The 19,081-nt window shown below is 41.9% G+C and overlaps 1 protein-coding gene across 2 annotated transcripts; it reads right to left on the bottom strand.

The window, feature by feature from the left end:
- On the bottom strand, positions 1-15,606 carry MICOS10 (mitochondrial contact site and cristae organizing system subunit 10). Of its 2 annotated transcripts, none has more exons than XM_075520873.1 (4): positions 15,496-15,606; positions 3,993-4,040; positions 3,258-3,367; positions 1-245 (listed from the first exon to the last, which is right to left on the bottom strand). In XM_075520873.1, the coding sequence occupies exons 1-4, from the start codon at positions 15,560-15,562 to the stop codon at positions 237-239; spliced, it is 234 nt and encodes a 77-aa protein (XP_075376988.1). In that variant the 5' UTR covers positions 15,563-15,606; the 3' UTR covers positions 1-236. The 2 variants fall into 2 exon arrangements, with proteins under 2 accessions (XP_075376988.1, XP_075376987.1); XM_075520872.1 differs by lacking the exon at positions 15,496-15,606 and adding an exon at positions 14,833-15,375.
- Positions 15,607-19,081: the final 3,475 nt, after the last annotated feature.

The following is a 19,081-nucleotide window of genomic DNA, read 5'->3' as shown; positions in this document are numbered from 1 at the left end:
GAAGGCCATTTTTCTTTTATTTATTTCCCAGAAGAGCTCTTCCTTGCACTTTCCAGACACGATACAAAACAAGCAACAGAACTTTGTTTCATGTGCAGAAACAGTTTGTTGGAGTATAAAGAGTTACTGGTGATCGTTACTGAAGAATGTTGGCTTATTCCAGGGGCACTTCAGTATTCCTGAGGAATAATCATTGATTTCTCCTTCCTTCCCACTGGGATAGTCTTAGTCATTAGTCACTGTTCCTGTAAAGCAAGAAGGCTTATATTATTAAAAAGCCATTTGGGTTCCTTACATGGAAGGTGCTGCACGATGTAAAGCAAGCCACTTAGCCTTGTAACATTTCCAGAAGGTAGGCTAACATTTTCATCCTTTGCTAGACCGAGGAGTTGAGCATGGAGAAGTTAAGCAGCTATTTTCATACCAGAAGCATGCCATGTTTTCATGCATGTAAGCCTCCATTCTGGTAAAATGGGTACTTCAAAAAAACCCAACATTATTGTTCAAGTTAACTATTCACAGATTGAATAGAAATCAGATAGAAATCAAAGCCACAAAGGGCAGGAAGAAAGGCTCCAGTTGCCAAACTTCTTGTATTGTTGCACATCAATATAATCCACATTGCAATCAAAGTACAGGGTTGTGGGATTTTGGGTGATAAATAACACAGGCTAAATAACCTGAAAAATATGATACTTTCCATTTTGCAAAGAAACCTTAGGCATGCAATTCTCAGCCATACCATTTTAAGCCTTGAAGTAATTGCTAGATGTTGATTTTAAATTCAGCTGAAGTCACAGTGACATCCACTTGATCAAATTACTTAAAAAGCCCTCAGAATCTTATGACCACAAATTAGAACTTTTCTGCATTTTAAGTAGTGTCTTGGCCTAGATGCATGGCTCTTGCATTGGTGTTAGTGTTTCATGATCAACTTACTAACCCAAAGGATGGGCAGCATGATGATCCACATTTCAGCTAGAACAGCTGCAAAGTTGCTTTGTAATCTCCTGATTATTTGGTATCATGAAGGTCCTCTGTCCTCTCTCATTCTCACTTAAGATTCAGAATTAAGAACTTGATCCTGAAGAATCAAGAATCCAGACTGGATAAAGCCCCAAGTAACCTGGTCTGACCTCATAGCTGACCCCAGTTTGAGGTCAGACTAGATGACCTCCTTGAAGTCCTTTCCAACTTGAGTCACCCTGTGATCCTATGAACTTGACAGGTTCGGAAAACTAGAAATAATTTCGTTCAAGCTAATCCGTGTTACATTTTTCTCTCTCTTAATAAAGATGATTTTCTTGCAGAATCTCACATTTTGACAAGTTAGCATTTGAACAGAAACTCAGTTTGGTAAAGGAAGTCTTATAGAGTTTAGTTACAACAGTATTTTCTAGGAAAAAAAACAGATGAGTGATAATGCAACAGTATTTTCCATGCTCCTAACCAACAGGAATGAAATAATTTTGTTGTAATAACCCTGGAGCCATTATCCATGACACGACATTTTGGAGAGAATTAATGACATTAACCATTAGATGGCTTCATCCGCATCTTCCCTCTCCCAGCATGTTCAGCCTTTTTGTGCCAGAGATAGCTGGAGACAGTGCACTGGAAACTATTTGTATAGTCTTGTGCCATGCAGGCAGCTGCGCTTCTTCTGTGAAGTGTCCTTTCAATTACCTCATGCTTCGAAGGACCACCCTTGCTCCAGAGCACAGATTAGTCCTTAATCCAAACAAAATCCTTTAGTAGGCTGACCTGAAAGTCAGTTTTCTGTTGCCCAAGATCCCTAGTAACAAGCATCCTTGAATGACTAATGCTTTCTCAGAACATGTGAACAGGGCATTTACCATTCACATGAAGGCACAGACATGTCATTCCAGTTTCTTTTTAGAGACATAAATTGGAGGAATACCCTCAGGACGGTGTGGGAAGCTAACATGTTTTGATGTTAACAAATCTGGCCAGAAGAGTCATGCACAGACTTTTGATTCTGGGCTGTAGCTGGCAATGTTGTATCAGCTGCATCTAAGTCACAGTTTCTCTATACTGCTATCCAAAATATTTTATTTTGAAGAAGTTGTTCAAGAATCTCGTTATAGTTTCCCTTTCTTTACAGGCAGCTGAAGATCGTATTTGTAAACAGTCTGGTAGGGCTGCAGAAGGCTGGCAAAAGCTCATCTGCCAGTAAATCTAAGGAGGCCCAGACTCAACTTACAGCTCTAGATGCATCAGGAAAAAGCCTAAAAACACCTTCAGGCCTCCTTCATTACGCAGATGAGTGATACAGGAGCAATTTTGCGTTCTGTGTACTTGCCATGAAAAGCTCCTGGCAGAACATTGTACCTCAGTACTTTCTGAATTGCTAAAATAACTATAAATATGTCCTGATGGATGCCTCTCCACCAATATCAGTGAAATGCTTTTAGCAGTATATGGCTTTGTGGATCCAAAACATGCACGCACACCCCTTTTTTTTTTTTCCAGATGCCACAATGATAAATTACCATAAGAACAGCTCCAACTTTTACATGTGAGGAAATAAAGAAAATATTAATGGAGTCAGTTTGTGGACTTAGTGCACTGTAGGCAGTTTGCAAGCGCACAAATGGTTCCTGCTAATTAATCTGTTTTTAAATATTATTTCCCAGCATGCTCAGTGATAATACTGAACTCATTTAAATTATCCTCTTCAAAACTATTTAAAGTGTACAGTTTCTTCAGACTAATTATTACATTACTATCCAGCCAAACAAGCCACAAAACTTACAAGTGATTAGTGTTTTCCTGTTGCAAAAAAAGAAAAAAAACACAGAAGATCAAAGATCTACTTCCACAGGCAGACCTACCTAACATGCCTGACATGACTTTCAGTTTCTTCCTAGCTCATCTCTTTCACAGTCTGAAGACAGAATCTTACCTTTAGGTTAGTTCTTCAGCTTTCTATTCTGTTCTATTTTTCTAACATGTATTTTTATGGTTGTGTTTTCAGGTTGTGGGAAAACCTACCTGCAGGATCTGTTAAACTAATCCTATGTATTCAGTCTAGTAAGTTTACTGCTAAACACACCAGACATGAAATATTTCTAGAGAGCAGGGGAACCACCCCCACTTCGGCCACACAAGTTTCCTCTTACTAGTGTTCTTTTGGGAAAGGCAGAGGAATATCCATTTAAATGGTGTCTAGATGTACCGTTTAATGCTAACTTATAAACGGTTACCAGGTAATAGTAGCTAGTACTGATACTTACTTTTACAAATTTACCATGGAGAAGATACGGAGACTGGAAGTCATGTTGACAATTGGAATAAGCCATTCCTAACCCCATCCCTGACCCAAAAGCGATAGGCCATGTCTTTCCTGTGGTGGAAGGCAAGCAGAGAGGAAAAGTTAAAGTCAAGAAAAGCTGTTCATTTCACACGACAGTGATAGCATTTTTAAATAAGCACCAAGAAAGAATAAATTACTGGAAGATGCATATTAGGCATTTTCAAGTTCTACAAGTCCTAAAATCGGCTAAAAACCAGACCACTTCAGAAGAACAAGCGTAACAGTGAGTAAGACATCATATTTAGAATTTAATGGAGAGCAATCTCCAAATTCAAGATATTACTGAAAATTATTCTGTTACCAAAGCATAACTGAAAAAGAATTTAGATCTGTTTTAAACCCCTGGCAAGACTGGCATAAACTGATGTCTAGACACATGGCTCCAGTAATTTGGCTCAGGGTTTCCTGCAATTCCAGAATTTGAGCTGAGCACAGTAGGAGCTTAGAGAGATGCCGCGTGTAACAACCTTGTTATACAACAGTTAAAAGTTTAGGTAACTCCATTTCAACTGAAAAGACATGACCAATAATGAAAGAATTGGTCTAACATGCTGATTAAGTTTTACATGCCTCAAAGATTTCTTGGTTTTAAACTGCACCTATGATAGACAGAAATTAGGAAACCAGGTAGTCAAGATTACTGCAGCATACTCACTTTTGAAGAAGATGACTGAGAAAACAATTCCTAATCCAAATCCAGCACCTGTAAGAAGAAATGCAGTCAGTGAGGACTAAAATAATGCAAAGTAATGGAAAATTATTTAGTTCTTTACAGTAATTCTTTGTTCCAACTCAGGAATATCAGGCTACATGTTACTTCAGCGCACCAAACAAAAATCTTCTTAAATAGAAATTCTGAAAAAAATAATTCTTTTTTCTTAAGTAACTGTAAACAGCTAATTCAGATTAGAATCCCAACATATACGAGAACATTATCAGAAAGATTTAGGAAACAAACCAGACTCTCATCCCAGGGAAAGTTACTGAATTTCTGTCACCATCTACAATGTGGAATTAAGATTCATTTGGCTCATTGTCAGCAAATGAGAAACACTTAAATGAAAACTTATTGTGTCCTTGAGCTTTAGATTTTGCAGATGAATATCTTATTGTATTTCATTTATCTCACTACTTTAACTACTTCAATGTGTGTCCTGAGGGCAGCAAAACTTTGATGCTTTGTGTTACCCTATACCTTGCAAAAGAAAGCTCCAGGCTGCTTATCTTTCACATCCACAACATTCATTATGGAGCATATTTAAACACATTAGGAATGAATGACTTTTCACATCCTTATACTATATATAGAAATAACTGCAGCAGTTGAAAAAAATGTATCCAAGCACCATTAAAGAACTCAGCTGGCATATTTTAAAGTCATTTTTCCTTTCCTTGGAAGGTGCGCTTATAATTTTTTTTGCAAGAAGTCAGGCAAGTCTGCAAAACTCCTCTCACGACCCAATAAATATAACAGTGAAAAGTTTGAGCTCAGTGGGTAAAGTCTACCTTTAATTATATCCACTAAGGACAAGAATTTTAGATAAAGCGCAGAAGTACAAAAGTTTAAAAAAGGGGAAAAAAAAAAAAAAACCAGTCATGCATATGCTCATTAAAAACATACCTAGCAGTTTCAGGTTTATTTTGCAGCAAACACATCCTGTTATGGGTTTTAATTCTCTCCTTTCAATACAAGAAATCTAACATAACAGGTTTTATTAATTAAAATACATACTGTTTTTTTTTTTTTAATATCTCTAAAAGCATGTGATCCTTATTTAAGCTCCTGTTGAATGCATTACTAAGTGGGTTGAGTCCAGAACAACGCCAAAGAATCCTATACCCTCTTGGCGTATAGGAGTACGTTTTTTTTTTTTTTAAGTTTCCTTCTGCTCTTTAAACCTTTTTTCTGCAATAAGTACACTAATGGTAGCTCTTACTGAGGCACAGATTATTGAAACAATACTTACTGCACTACCTAGTAAATTAAATAAGCACCCCACATTTTTCACTGATTCAAAAATTCTCAAATATTAGAACAGAGATGACCGAACAGATGATCTGAGCGACCCCCCTTATGTTTACTCTCCTGTTAGGACTTCACTCTCCATATGTACTGAGAGCTGGAAATCAGAGTTGCTTTTGAAAACTCTTTTCATTTTACTACAGATTTGCAATTGTGACAGAGGTAACTACTTTACCAGGTCATTACAACTTTGGAGTAGGCTTACAAGACAGGCAATTGCAGGGAAGAACTTTGACCACCTGCCAAGTGGTCCTGACATAACTCCCCCAGACATTTTAGAAACCGAGCATTTTGCAGAAGGTCAGGTTTTCACTCTAATCATTTGCACAGCTAAGGGAAAGTCTCAGTTCCTCAGATGTCTGGTCAGAGCTTCAGGCTTTTTCTGCATTTCAGACAGTACGAGATACACTGCTTGCAGCATCTCGTATAAACAGCTAACTACTCATAGTGTGTCACTGACCGGCATTTATATGCAGACTGGAAGAGACATCATGCATTACCAAGAGCAGCATCCGTGCTAATTCCTCCACTCCCCCTCCCCAAGTAGGGCCTTCCTTGTGTACCTTTGCTATAATACAGCTGGTGTTGGCTCTCGCAGAATGTTTATGCTATTAAGGATAATTACTATCTTCAAGAATTCATCCAACGGACAACTGTTTGGCCCTCTGACCTGACTCCCTCTGCCAGTCTTTTCCTACAATAAGTAGTTATGCTGCCTCTTTGTTTTGGGCTGTTGTACTGTAGGTCTGAAAAGGACTTTCTGGAGGTAATTACTTTCCGTTCAGACAGCACTAGGCGTTGTTTGAACTGTTCGGTTCAGAAGGACTGTCATGCAGTGAGTGATACTGGTCCTACGCTTCCTGTCCAAGAAAAGATCGCCTCTGCCAATCCAAACAGTTTAGCTAATCAATGAGAAATGATTTACAGGATGACAAATTCTGCATCATCTCGATGCAGAGCCCAGGCAGTTTCTAATGTCACCACATTTTCCATGTTACCAGTCAAACCCACATTATTCTTACCAGAGTGGTGGTAAACTGCTTACTTTCTTGTCTTAAGAAAAGCCTGCACTAAGGAAGCAGCTATAGTTAACACAGTTTCTTTGCATCTACATCCAGAAATCTTCATTATCTTGTATTCTCTCCACCTCCTTCAGATGCTCTCTCACATTACACCCCCCTTTGTAAGGGCTCCACACAGATGCCATCAATGCTGCTTCCTGTTGGCCATGGGGGAAGCTACAGGATACACTTAAAGGTGAAAAATTTATTATTTCTGCCAACTGCAATTCAGCCTAAGCCTAAAACAAACCCTAGGTCTTCCCCCACACTAATACCCAACACCACTGTTAAGCAGATGTGGTCCAGCATGACCGACTTGTTAAGACAGAATAGTCTTTCCTAAGAAAGCTTTTTTCTGAAGTAGTGATAAGCCTGGTTCTAGGGAACGGATTCTTCTGTTTCATGAAAATGCACAGTGTCAGTTTTAGAGGCTATCACTGCACCCTCTTCCAGCCAGAAGGGCAGTACAGTGGCTGATCAGTTTAAAAAGGTGATCGTAAGATATCTAGGGCCTCGCTTTAAGTAATGAAAATGCTACAAGAGAAGTAAAGGAGGAGATCTGACAGCTAATGGTTTTTTGTTTTCTGTACGAGAAGGCAACTTGAAAAACAAAACCAAAAAAGCACCTTAGCTTCCCTCATCCCAAAGGCAGTTCGGTTCATTCCTTTGCTGACTGAGGAACGGACTACAGTCTATGCTGAAAACCATTGCTGTTCGCAACACCCGATCAACAAGAAACGCTCAGATCTGCCCCCTCACGTCAGCCAGGGCATATACAGCATTTGCTCTTTTCTACTTGGTTTTAACATTTAAGCATTGGTTTTAACTTAAGACCAGAAGCTTTAGCTACATTTAATTTCTTAGCCCATCTGGTTAAGAACCTATTCCTGTCGATAGTTTGTCACTCATCTTCATTCCACTAGAAAGTATTTGTGGTTATGTGGTCATTTCCTGTGTCTCCAGGACCAAGGGGGAGCTAAACCATCTTGTCTTGGAAGCAAAGTAACGCGTTTCATTTTAATTCTATATAAAGTTACACCAGAGATAAACAATGGCAGAGCTGTTGATGAGTTTTACAGGTTTAAGTTCTCACATGCTCAATTTCCTTTTAAAGAGGCAACATGTTGCTTCAAAGAGCCTCCCACCTGACCAGGGGACACTCAGTCTGCAGCTGTTTCTACTAAAGATCAGCACCTCTAGGCCAGGCCTTAACTTCATAACAATAAAACATGAAAGGTTTGTCTTACAATAAAAACAAACGAACATGGAAAAGCTAAGGGCTTGATCCACGCCGGGCACATTTTCCCTCCTTTTCTTGCATGACAGACTCTTTGGAGGAAAAGGCCACAGGAAAGAGTACAACACATTTTTCACCTCCTCTGACAGTTTAAAATGTTTAACTAGAAAAAGTCTCTTCCACCCTACATCTATCACTTCAGCTTAAACTCATTTACAGTCAGTGTCAACAGGGGACAGGACAGTTCTGTGGACATCTTACTCCCGCTCCCCAGTAAGCGTCCCGGCCGTACAGACCAGCACAGCCACACGGAATTGGTATTAGGCAGAAAGCCCAGTCTCCAAAACGTTTTCATTCTACTTTTTTGGCTTGTACACCTTCCAAGAAAAAAAAAAGTCACAGTACCTCAAATCAATCTAACACACAGAAGAGCACGCGCCGTATACCCAACAGGACATCATAAAAGTGTCTCGGAGAGAAACACAAATCTTCAGGATGGGCTCCTGCCCCATAAGAACATCTGGGAAAAGCTTTTTCTATAAATGTAATCAACAGTCCCTCCAACAGCGATACTACACGGTTCTCTCCTAGGCTACCCAAGTAGCTACGGGCTGAAGCAGCTATTGAGACTGCCACACCTAGGTATACTTTTCTTTAATAGCTGGAAACTCAAAATAGAAGGATTAAAATATGCTCGTTGACATCTGGTGAAGGTGTTGCTGTCACTATAGCAGCTGGGAGTTTTTCAATTACTTAATCTGATGACAAAAAGAAAACTATTATTTTCCTCAGCCATTCCTTACACACAAATACAAAACAGAGAGCTTCAGCCTCCTCTCCTTCAGATTCTGTTATTTTACAATTAAAAGAACTAAATGATTGAAATCAAATGGAGAAGGAGCTCCTGGAAGATGGCTTCTTGTTCTAACAAAATAGCAACCACTCTGTACAGACAAGACTCTCTAAAATAGGTCACGGACTTGTCCCAACAGAGAAGATTCCTTCCCAACTAGAAAGAGAGCTTCCGTTAGAATCCAGAAAATGTATTGAGCTCGGTTAGCTTCTCTCTGGGGACAGTGACAGCAACAGCTTCAAGGTCCAACAGCAGATCTCATCCACAGGCCTGATGCACTGGAAGTTTCAAATGAGCATCAGCTCAGTCCAGTACTAAAATTTGCTTTAGGTGAGGAAATACTGAAGAAAAGTCAAGATCTTTGAAACAAACAAAAAAGGCAAGTAACTCTCAAAACTATATTCTCCCTCCTGTTGTAGGGTGTCCCGTCCTGCTCCCCTCCAATCCCACTTTGACAAGATACATAGATAATTGTTTTGCAAAAATGGGGAGGAGAGCCTTCTTCATACACCAGGGCCTTTACAGGGCAGCACTTAGCACCAGTTAGAAATCAGAGACCGTGAAATCACTTATTTACAGAGAGAATTAATTTTAAGCAGACTCTTAGCAAGGTCTTTCATGGCATGAATCAGATTTTCTTCAAACACCAACTTTGAAGCTTTCATTCTCATCTCCCCCGTTGCGTGGATTGTTTACATAGCAGACAGAAAAACGAGCAAGGACACTAGAAGAAAACATCATGAAACTATATACCAAGTACTCGAGGAAGAAGCAGGAAAAGAGTGTGTTTTGTTCTCTTCTAGCATTTGACTGTAGTAACACAGAATACTTGGAATGACAGAATATAAATATCCAAATACCATTATAATACAAAAATCCCAACATGCTTGCAGGGGCCGCTTTTACCCTTAAGCACTCCTGCAGTTCAACCGCTGCCCGCAAGCCAACCTTAGATAAACACCAGCACTTTCGCACATGGACACACAGCAGCGGGAAGTATCGCTGTTAGCCCATGATGTCCCATATAATCACAGTGACAGTCTTGTAGCCAGACCAGAAACTTTTCATCCTCACACCGGTGAATGTACTGGTGAGATGAGAGGGCATTTCCTCCCTCTTTTAAAAGGGGAAGGGGAGAAGAGTGGCAGCTGCTCTTTGAATAGACAGCACAACAAAGGATCTCATCAATATTGCATCAAGCTTTTAGACGAAATCAGGGTTGCACTCACTTTAGAAGCACATATATAAAGAAATCAGCACGATACTCATAATATGGGAAATACCCCTCTGACAGAAAACTCTATCTTGTCTAACTACAATAAAATATTCCACTAATGAAAACAATAGCATTGCTAAAAAGAAGTTTTGCTGGAGTAAACACATCCACACTTAAGGCTTTTGCAAGCCTAACTATGAGGGTTGGCAATCATGCTTCTTCACACCCATCCAACGTAGGTTGACCATTACTGACGTCTACTGGCCCAGCTAAGAAATAAGAGGCAATTTAGAGCAAGAAGCGTTATGGCGGCATCTTGCTAGCAGAAATGCTACGGAAAGAAGCCTGATCCTTCTCAAATCTCTCACCATCAATTTATTATCACCAAGGACGTGCCAGCAGCCCGAAAGGATTTTCCTCGGAGAACTAAATCTGATATAACAAAGAACAAAGAGTTGTTCCCACCTATGGCTGCAACATTTCAAGGACCAAGTAAGTGGTTTAGGATATCACTTGGCTAGAGTCCCCTTCCCCTGGACAGTGTCACTATGTGCCACCTCCCAAAGAAGGCACAGCAAGCATCTTACCAATGCACTAATGCAGAGGACAAGGAAGTCAGTGCATTTGGATTCATTTCCAGCAGAGGAGATCTTACATAGTCTGGGGTTTTAAATGGCTGCACTATCAGACGGATGTCGCAGCTCTTCTTTCAGGTTTTCTTGCACACCAGAAGTATTGCCAAGAGCAGGCTGGAGCAAGGGTCGAGTGCGGCTTCCCCCCAGCGTCGCTCACAGCTTCGGTTAGCAAGCTGATCGGGCGCACCTAGGCAGGGCAGGGTTTCCTGACTAGGTCAGGTGGCCAGCCAAGAGGAACAGCAGGACACAACGCAGTTCGGAGGAGAGAGACCTGTATTCCTAAAGATCTTTCTGTCTTTTTCTTCCAAAAGAAGCCCCTTAATTTGTAGACGGTCATTGTATTCAGAACTCTGCTAACAACTTAACTAAATATTGCTGTTAGATTTTTGACTAAAAGCCTATTCTCGGAACAGCATTTGTCCACCTCTTCCAAATAAAACATTTTTTCGTTGGCTGTATTGTCTCCCTGCACAGCCTAAGCCATAAGCAGTTAATATTTACACTACTTGGTCTGCTACAAGATACAACTAGTAGAATTGGATCTTCTCCCGTATGACAAAGGAAAATAAGTTGGGGTTACAAACAAGGCTTGCATAACAATGCAGTTGTGTGCTCACATAATATTCGTGTTCTCCAGTATTAAAAAAAAAAATCCCAAGTGAAGAACAAGTCTTTTGACCTGGTAGCAAAGACTGGATGGCCACATTACAATTGCCAAGCAAAAAACCACTTCAAAACAGGAATTTCAGGATTCTTGTATATTTAGAGGAAGTCTAATCCAGTTTTCAGAAAGTATAATCAAGTTTTATCATTATATAGACTAACTTTATCCTATTCATAACCATGTGAAGGGTTATTTAAAAATACTGACATTGCAATCCATACAATGATTCTTTCTGAAAGATCCAATCTGTGGAATGACACAAACAATACAATTTCACCCTTGCCATTAACAGAAAACACTATTCAAGCAGGCCGGATGATGCAAGCCAGAAGAAACCATGTAACAGTTGCAGGAGAAGTGAAAGTGCCCTTTTCTCTTAAAAAAAATCCTATTAAATGGAAATTAGAAGCATTTTATTTTCAGATGTCAAAACAGAGGATTAGAGGAAAATGAACATTAGTACACTGGGTTATCTACAAGCTTCCAGGCTGAATTTTGGTCAGACACAGACATACATCAAAATATTTGTCTCCTGAAAAAAAAAAACCAAAAACAAAAAAAAAAACCAAACCCACACCACACACACAAAAAAACCAAAACCAATAAAACCCTTCAGCACAGCAACTTAACACACAAGCCAAGAAGTAAACAGCTTTCCTAGGATTACCTTTCAGCATCAGGTAAATTACAGTGTTCAACTCATTTAAAACTACAACAGCTTCAAAACAAACGAAGACACACAGGCACACAAATCTCCCTCCCCTTACACACATACTCTTTATTGCCTCCCCGTTCCCTGGAAACAGCATATAATAATAATTTGTCCAAAATTATAGCCTTGCAGAGAAAAAAAAAAACCAACTCTGTCAGTCCTTCATGAGTAATCATCTTTCCAAATAAAGAGGCATGAACTATCAATCAGTTAAACAAACAAGCAAACCCTTTAAACAGGGTTTGAAGCTGGTAGGATGGAAGAAGACCACAACACTATTTACTTCCCCATCTCTTCTCTGCAGACCTCTATTGATAAAAAGGAAGAAATGGTTGTGAAGGCTGGAGAGGACACAGGAGTTTATAAAGCTTTGCAAGCTGGGAAGAAAAAGAAAGCAGAAGTAGTTTGATTCTCCTTCCCCCTACACAAAACAAGCAACTTTTCTGATGGGTGAGAAAAATCAGTATCAGGAAGAAAGACGGAACAGAAAGTTAAATTATTTAAATGACTGCATGGGTGAAAAGGCTCGAGAACGGTGCGAAGCCAGAGCCAGCATGATCTGGATCACCCATCAGAGAAACCACCTGCTCGGCCAAGAAAGCACAACCCAGCCCACTACACACAAAACACTGTGGTTACAGCTAGATTTAGAAAGGGAAGGGGAACAAAAACACCTAGACCCATCCTCATCATTAGCAAAACAAATAAGCGTCAGTCCTAGTAAAAAGGAGGTGAGCACATAAAACTCCACTTAACAATGTTTCGATGGTTTGTGCAGGCACACAGAGGTTTACAGTACTTAACTCTTTGAAATGAAATACTGTCTTAACAACGCCTGACAACATACTCTGTTTTGAACTAAGAGGAAAGAGTTTTAATATTAAATTACAAGATGCACCCAGGTAGTGACCAAGGGGTCTAAAACATAATACAGCATTTCAAAAGTTCTAACATAAGATAAATAAGTATTTTGGACATTTTAGTGGCAGGAGATCAAGTTTCTTCCAGGAGCTTGATGTCCAACTAAAACTCCAAACAACACAACCAACTACGAATACGCTGGCTTACGCAACTGTAGCGGAAAGCCTGACAGACTAATACACGATAGGACAGGCTGCATAGCCCCCAGCTATTATTTAAAAACATACTATTGCTAATAAAGTCATCCTGATAGCTGCTACCTCCCTTTCTCACTCTCTTTTGTTTCCCACATCCCTCCAGCCCTCAAATTAATCCAGAGGAGTTATCTGTCTCTACAGTTCTCACACACACTGGAAAACTGGAAGTGCAAGGCTTCAGAAATGCAGTGCTTTCCTTTATTTACAGGGTCTGGGATGGGAAAACACAGGGCTAATCACAATGTTTGTTTTCCCCAGCCATTGGCTGGAAAGGTCTTTCTTGCAATAGCACTCAGGAAGGATGTAAAGGAATGTACGGGAAGGAAACTGTGGCCACCAAAGGAAAAGTCTGACAAAGTGAGGATTTGGTAAACTATAACCCACGTAACAAGCAACGACATTCTCAAGTAAAAAAAGTTTATTTTCATTCTTTCTTTCCAGTATAACAACTGCCCTTGACAGTTTATTGGAAACTCCAGCAAACTTTGCAGCAATATTACAAGAACAATCATCACAACCATGCAGGTTTTTAAAGCCCCTGCAGAGAAAACAATCATTTCCATGGAGATAGTCTGAGAAAGTTTGTTATCAGCACTCAGTTATCAGTTTGCATAGCTAGGCCACCGACTCACTTCACATTTAAAGGCCATCATCATCTTCAGCCACAAACTACTGGAGTATGAAGCAACTTCTGGGTTGTTCTGACTTCCAAAGTTCAATACCGAGTCATTTGTTGTTAATGCCATGGAGGAGGTTGCCAGCAAAGACAGTTCACTTATTAAATCAATCGTAAAAGCACACAAAACAGAAAAATGCTAGCGCACATGAAGAGAAACACACGGCTGAGGCCATGGCACTGGGTTTAGTGCTAAGGATAAAATTAAAGAGCTGCAGCCCATGTGCCCTTTTTGGGCAACCTAATCAAAAACATGAGTTTTACTGAGACCGCTACTCAATGCCATCATACAGCTAACACTGGGAATCCTTGGTCTAGAGCACTAGAGCGGAAAGTCTACATGCATTTTCTTTCTTCTGTTGCCACTTTAGGATGGAAGAAAACACCAAATGAAAATGAAAGGCTTGCTGAAGAGACACACTGCATCGTAATCACCCCTGTATCCCACTTCTTTCAGTCTCCTGGAAAGGCTTTCCATGTACAGGATTCCTACATGTACAGCTGCAGCATGGAACAAGTTCTTGTTTATAATTTGGCATACTTAATATTTTATGATAAAGCAACCAATGCTATGGAAACATAAACATATCTGGATATGTTTGTCAGACAAACCTGAATTTCATAAGGCAAAACATTGCTCTGGAGCACTTGACACTTTTCAAAGGCCTGTTATAAACAATGGAAGTTTCAGTTTACTTAAAATTATTAAACATCTTTTCTAATGGAAAAGTATTAGGCAACTAAAATCCTGAGTTCCTCATCGGCTTTCAAGCATAAGGCCACTACAGCAACAAGAAATAAACATTCACATTTCTCAGATATTATTTATGGTTCTAAAAGAGACTTCTGCACCAACATGGAACGCATACCTTTTGTCTCAGGTACTTCACTTCTTGCTCTATACGTTGTATTTAAAGATTTGCTTTGGTATACACACTCCATAAAGCCAAAACCTCTCTCTAGTCGATTTGCCAGCCTGTCACATGAAAAGCACTGAACTGCACATACACAATTACGATCACTCATAAAACTCACAGTTCTACATGAAATGTTATGAATGGTTTGTGGCAAATCTGAAGCACTGCAGGCATGCGCATAGTCCTAACTTTAAGGACAAATAAGCACAGAAGAAAATCAACAGAACTGTTCCCCTACTTAAAGAAAAGGCACAACTGTCTGCAGGGTTGGGACACCGGACGGAAAGCTTCTCAATGTCAAACTGCACACACTGTACTAAGTAACACATGCCAAAGCTATCAGCATGTCACGCTGTATATTGCTTTTAATAAACACAGCCCACCTCGTACACCGAGTGATGTGAACAGCTCTGCAGAAACAGATTCCGAAAACCAAGCCGTCATCATAGCGAAACTAAAGGCGGGCAAGGTCGTGGCGCTGAAGGACCCGCTTATGCCTGCCCGGGGCCCATTCATTCAGGGCAGGAGGCCTCCCGCTGGCCGCGGACCTCGGCGCAGAGGGAAATTTCCCACGGAAACCTCTCATCTTCAACGGAGGGAGTAACCAGAGATCAAAACCGACCCTCCGCTACCGGAGCGCGGGTAAGACGGGGCCGGGCCTGGGAGAAGAGCCCGGGGCGGCCGTGGGAGCGGGTCCAGCGGGGGTCTGTGCCCGCGGCCAAGGTCACCTTGCCAGGCCCGGGGCCGCCCGGCTCCCTCCCGCCGCGCCGGTCCCCGGCCCCCGGGGGCAGCGCTGCCCTGTGCTGAGGGCGGAGCCGCAGGACACCCTGCCGCCCGAGCACAGCACGGGGAGGTCGCCGCCAACCTAGGCCAGGCCCGGAGCAGCGAGGGGCACAAGGCCTCACAGGGCCCTTCTCCGCCGAGCCCGGCCGCGCCGCGAGGCCGGGAGGTCAGCGGCCCTCCCAGCCCCGGGAGCGCCTGGCCAGCCGGCCGCCACCGCTCCTCCCCGGGTCCTCCCCCCTCCACCCTACCCTCCCCGCCCTTACCCAGCTTGACGGCGGAGTCCGCCAGACACCGGTCCCACTTCCTGCCCAGCTCGCCCTCCGACGCCATCTTGGCCGTCCCCTCCCACCTCAGGCCGTGCCCTCGCCTCCTCCCCCGCGCAACTCTCGCGAGATCTTCCGGCGCGAACGAGCGGTAGAGCACCACGTCTCGCGAGATTTCCTCCAGGCCCGGCCGCCGTTGTCAAGGTTACCGGCGGGAGGGTGCGATGGCCGCCGCTCTCGACCTTGGGCCCGGCCCAAAAGCCCGCTTTTCCCCGTAGGACCCGGCCCACCACAGCCCCAGCCCTTCCTGGGCCCCATCTCTTCAACCAGGGCTCCCGCTGTGTCCTTGTGAGGCCTCGTATCCCCGAGCCTAAGGCAGGATCCCTATCCCCTCAGAAGCCCCCTGCTTGGGCCCACCCCTGTCGACCCACCTCCCTCAGGCTCTCACCTCATCTTTAGTAAGAGCTGATCTTTGCTGTAGCGTCCCATCTCTCTCACTGCAGGCTTGGGTATATCCCACTGGACACACATTCCCACGTAGGTTTTCCCTCACCGAGTTTTGCAGAGGTGCTGTGTCCTACACAGCTCCTGTATCTTTGCTGGCTGTCCTCAACAGCTCTTCAGGGCCTAAAATGAGGTACAGGGGTGTAAAAAAAAAGGTGTTGCCAATCTCTATCGACGTCCCAGGGATCACCTCTTTTACTTAAGAGCAACCTGGGCTCCACACCTTCTTGCTTAATTGGGAAGAGCTGAATAGATCAGGAAGAAAAGAATACCCTAGTCAAGAAGTTATTCCATATAATAGGATGCTAATATTACAGTAAGGAGGTGTGGGAAGGGTTCTCACTGATTTATGGGTCTTTGGCACATCCTGAAGTGTGCTACAGCGTTGTGGAACCGGGAATGTAAGTGTGAATATTTTCAAACTTACTGCAATGAACTGTATATTGCAAATGTTGTGTAGGTTTTCTGGAAGTCATTCTCCAGAAGCCTTGTGAAAAAATACAGAATGTTTTTCAAGTAATAATGTCTCCATTCACACTTGGTAAGGCAATTTTTAGCTGTGATTACTTGTTTTGATTTCTTCAAGTTCTGACAGTTTATCAAGTTGGAGAGGAGGAGGCTCTACTGCTTTATAAAACTGGAAGTTTTAAAAAATGTTAATTAAAGACTAAAGCAACAAATAGAAGTAAAAACTCTCTTTGGCAAAAATTTTGCCAAATTTTTTGGCAAAAACTTTCTGAAGTTACTATTGTTCGCAGTTTTTCATTTCTCTTAAAAGTATAACTGGTTTTGATCTAGAGAAATGATGAAAGATTTTTCCTATATTTGGTTTAATTCAACTCCTTCACGTATCACTAAATAATCACAACTGCCTATTAGTTTTACGTAGTTAAAAAAATCTAAATAGCTTTTTAAAAACAGTTTTGGAAGGCACATGGTTAAACTAAGTCCTTGCAGGTTCAAGACGTTTCCCTGGAGAAGGCAGTTCTTGTTCTTCTGTAAAGGGATCTTCCCTTTCTCCTCCTCCCTCTGCAATTTACTCAAATCACTTGGCGTTGCTGCATAGTCGGTATCACAAATAGAACCATGCATCAAGTTACTTATAAAAATACCAACAGGATCAAGCAGTTTTTTCCCTGACCAGATAAAGAAGTGTTTTCTGAAACCACTGACCAGTGGTGTGTCCCAATGTGCCAGCTCCACCCTCCTGTTTCCAAACAGCTCTGGAAAATATCGGGAGGGGAAAGATACTTGAAGCCTTCAGATAATTCTTTAATTTTTTTTCCCCAAAATTAAATTCCAGAAATCGGTGTTTAAAAACAACCCAGAAATGTGGTCTTCTCTTTGGCAAAAACAAATACCCGGTGCAGGCCAATGTGTAGTCTCACTTCACACTTACTCATTTTCAGACTGTTAGGCTCACTGGAAAGCGCTGTTTCTTCGGGGGTGAAGGAACCAGCGGTGAGCTGTTGGACTGTAAGGCGGCGCTTCATAAAGGGTCGCGTTGCTGTGTAATGGGTCTCAATGTATTTTGACAGCCTTGCGTCAGGATCTTGGCGTGTTAAACCCTTCCTAAGGAGACGGAATAGTTCAGTATAATTGTTTTGAACCTCCAGCTTCCTTCTGAGAAGTCGGTCTACTTCTTTTAAATCCCGGAGTCACTGAGTGATCAGAGGGGGCTCTGGAAAACGTTATCCGTTAAGGATCTAGAGCACATTCTCTGTACCCCTTTCCCACCCCAGGGAAAAATTAAGGCAGGAGGGAATGTGTCCAAAGACAGCCTTTTCTCTCCATTGCTATAGTTACTTGGCAATTAGACCCTCTCAGTGTAATATTGAGTATTTATTATTGTATGACTCCAAGGTGATGTTTAGAACATGCGGTTTTGAAAAACCTTTTTTGCATTTTGTAGCCCAGCATGTGCTGTCCCAGCGTTCCTTGCCTCCCTTCTCCCCTCACGTTCTCTTCTCCTTTCTTTCCAGTAAATAAATATATGAAAAAATAGAGGAGGCTGAAATGAAGCCAGAAAGCTTAAAAAAAATCCCTGCCTTTCTCTGATGGAAGTCAACTTTTAGTAGGTCCAGACCTTGTATCACCAGTTTTCTTAACTATATACCTAACTTGTGTATTAAACTAGTAAGACTACTCACAGACTAAAAGCTGGGCATTCACTTAAATAAACTGCTAGTTAGTTTTTCAGCAGATGGCCATCAAACAAGCTAGAGGCAGAACTGGGAATCTAAGATGAGTAAGTACCACTATTATTCTTCAAAATCGCTGTTTCCCTGGTGTCTAGTGGAAGAAGCCACGCAGAGGACATGTCCACACACACACGTGGAGGTGAGGAGCTTCTCTGGGGCCGCCCCAGCCAGAATTCGAAGCCCTTTTTCAATATAACAGCCTTTCTTTTAACTGTTAGCCCTAGCTTTTACACAGTGCAGTGTAGGATGGTTCACCCTCACCCCAATAGTTTTTGCTTTAAAACTTCCAAGCAAGTTTCTTTTAAATCTTGATCCTTCCACAGGATGAGCGTATTGTCTCATCCTGTTTTTTCAAAGAATCCTATAGTATCCCTCCTGTCAGTTCCCCACTGAATACTAATACACTCTTGATCTCCACTTTTCCAAAGAATACACATGTAAGTTGTCCCATAGTTTTAAATAACATGAATCGCCTCCCACACACACATTTTTTTTTCTGCCAAGAGTAGCAGTGATCTGCATAGAAAGACAGCAGTGTAGGAGTTATCTGCTTGAAATGTTGACGCAGCCTTGGTAGTGGGCCCCCACTTCGCTGTTTCTACTTCCAGAATGCTTCTTTCACGTTACAGAGAGAATCAGACCTGGGCAGGAAACATCAACTCTCGGTCCCCACTCCAGTTTGTTGGGTTTTTTCCCCTCACACATACAAGCTGTGTTCACCAGCAGATACTGATGCTTATTTTTCTCTTTGAAAGCCTTCTTGCTATCTGAGCAACAACAAAAAAAAGTCAAATTCCAAAGTCTGAGGAAAAAGAAACCCCTCCTCAGCAGGACTTTGCCCTAAAATGGGAAAAGTGCCAGAGACTCCATTAAGTCTACTT

The sequence above is a fragment of the Mycteria americana genome, chromosome 18, assembly GCF_035582795.1.
Source record: "Mycteria americana isolate JAX WOST 10 ecotype Jacksonville Zoo and Gardens chromosome 18, USCA_MyAme_1.0, whole genome shotgun sequence".
Lineage (NCBI taxonomy): Eukaryota > Metazoa > Chordata > Aves > Ciconiiformes > Ciconiidae > Mycteria > Mycteria americana.
Note: the sequence above shows the minus strand (reverse complement) of the source record. Positions and strands in the feature narration are given on the sequence as shown.

Excerpts from the sequence above, each read along its gene's own strand:
- MICOS10 (XM_075520872.1), bottom strand. The coding sequence starts at position 14,965 with ATGAATGGGCCCCGGGCAGGCATAAGCGGGTCCTTCAGCGCCACGACC. Across the intron at positions 4,041-14,832 it reads CACATCACTCGGTGTACGAG|GTGCTGGATTTGGATTAGGA; the intron begins GTGGGCTGTGTT and ends TTCTTCTTACAG. Across the intron at positions 3,368-3,992 it reads CTCAGTCATCTTCTTCAAAA|GAAAGACATGGCCTATCGCT; the intron begins GTGAGTATGCTG and ends CTTCCACCACAG.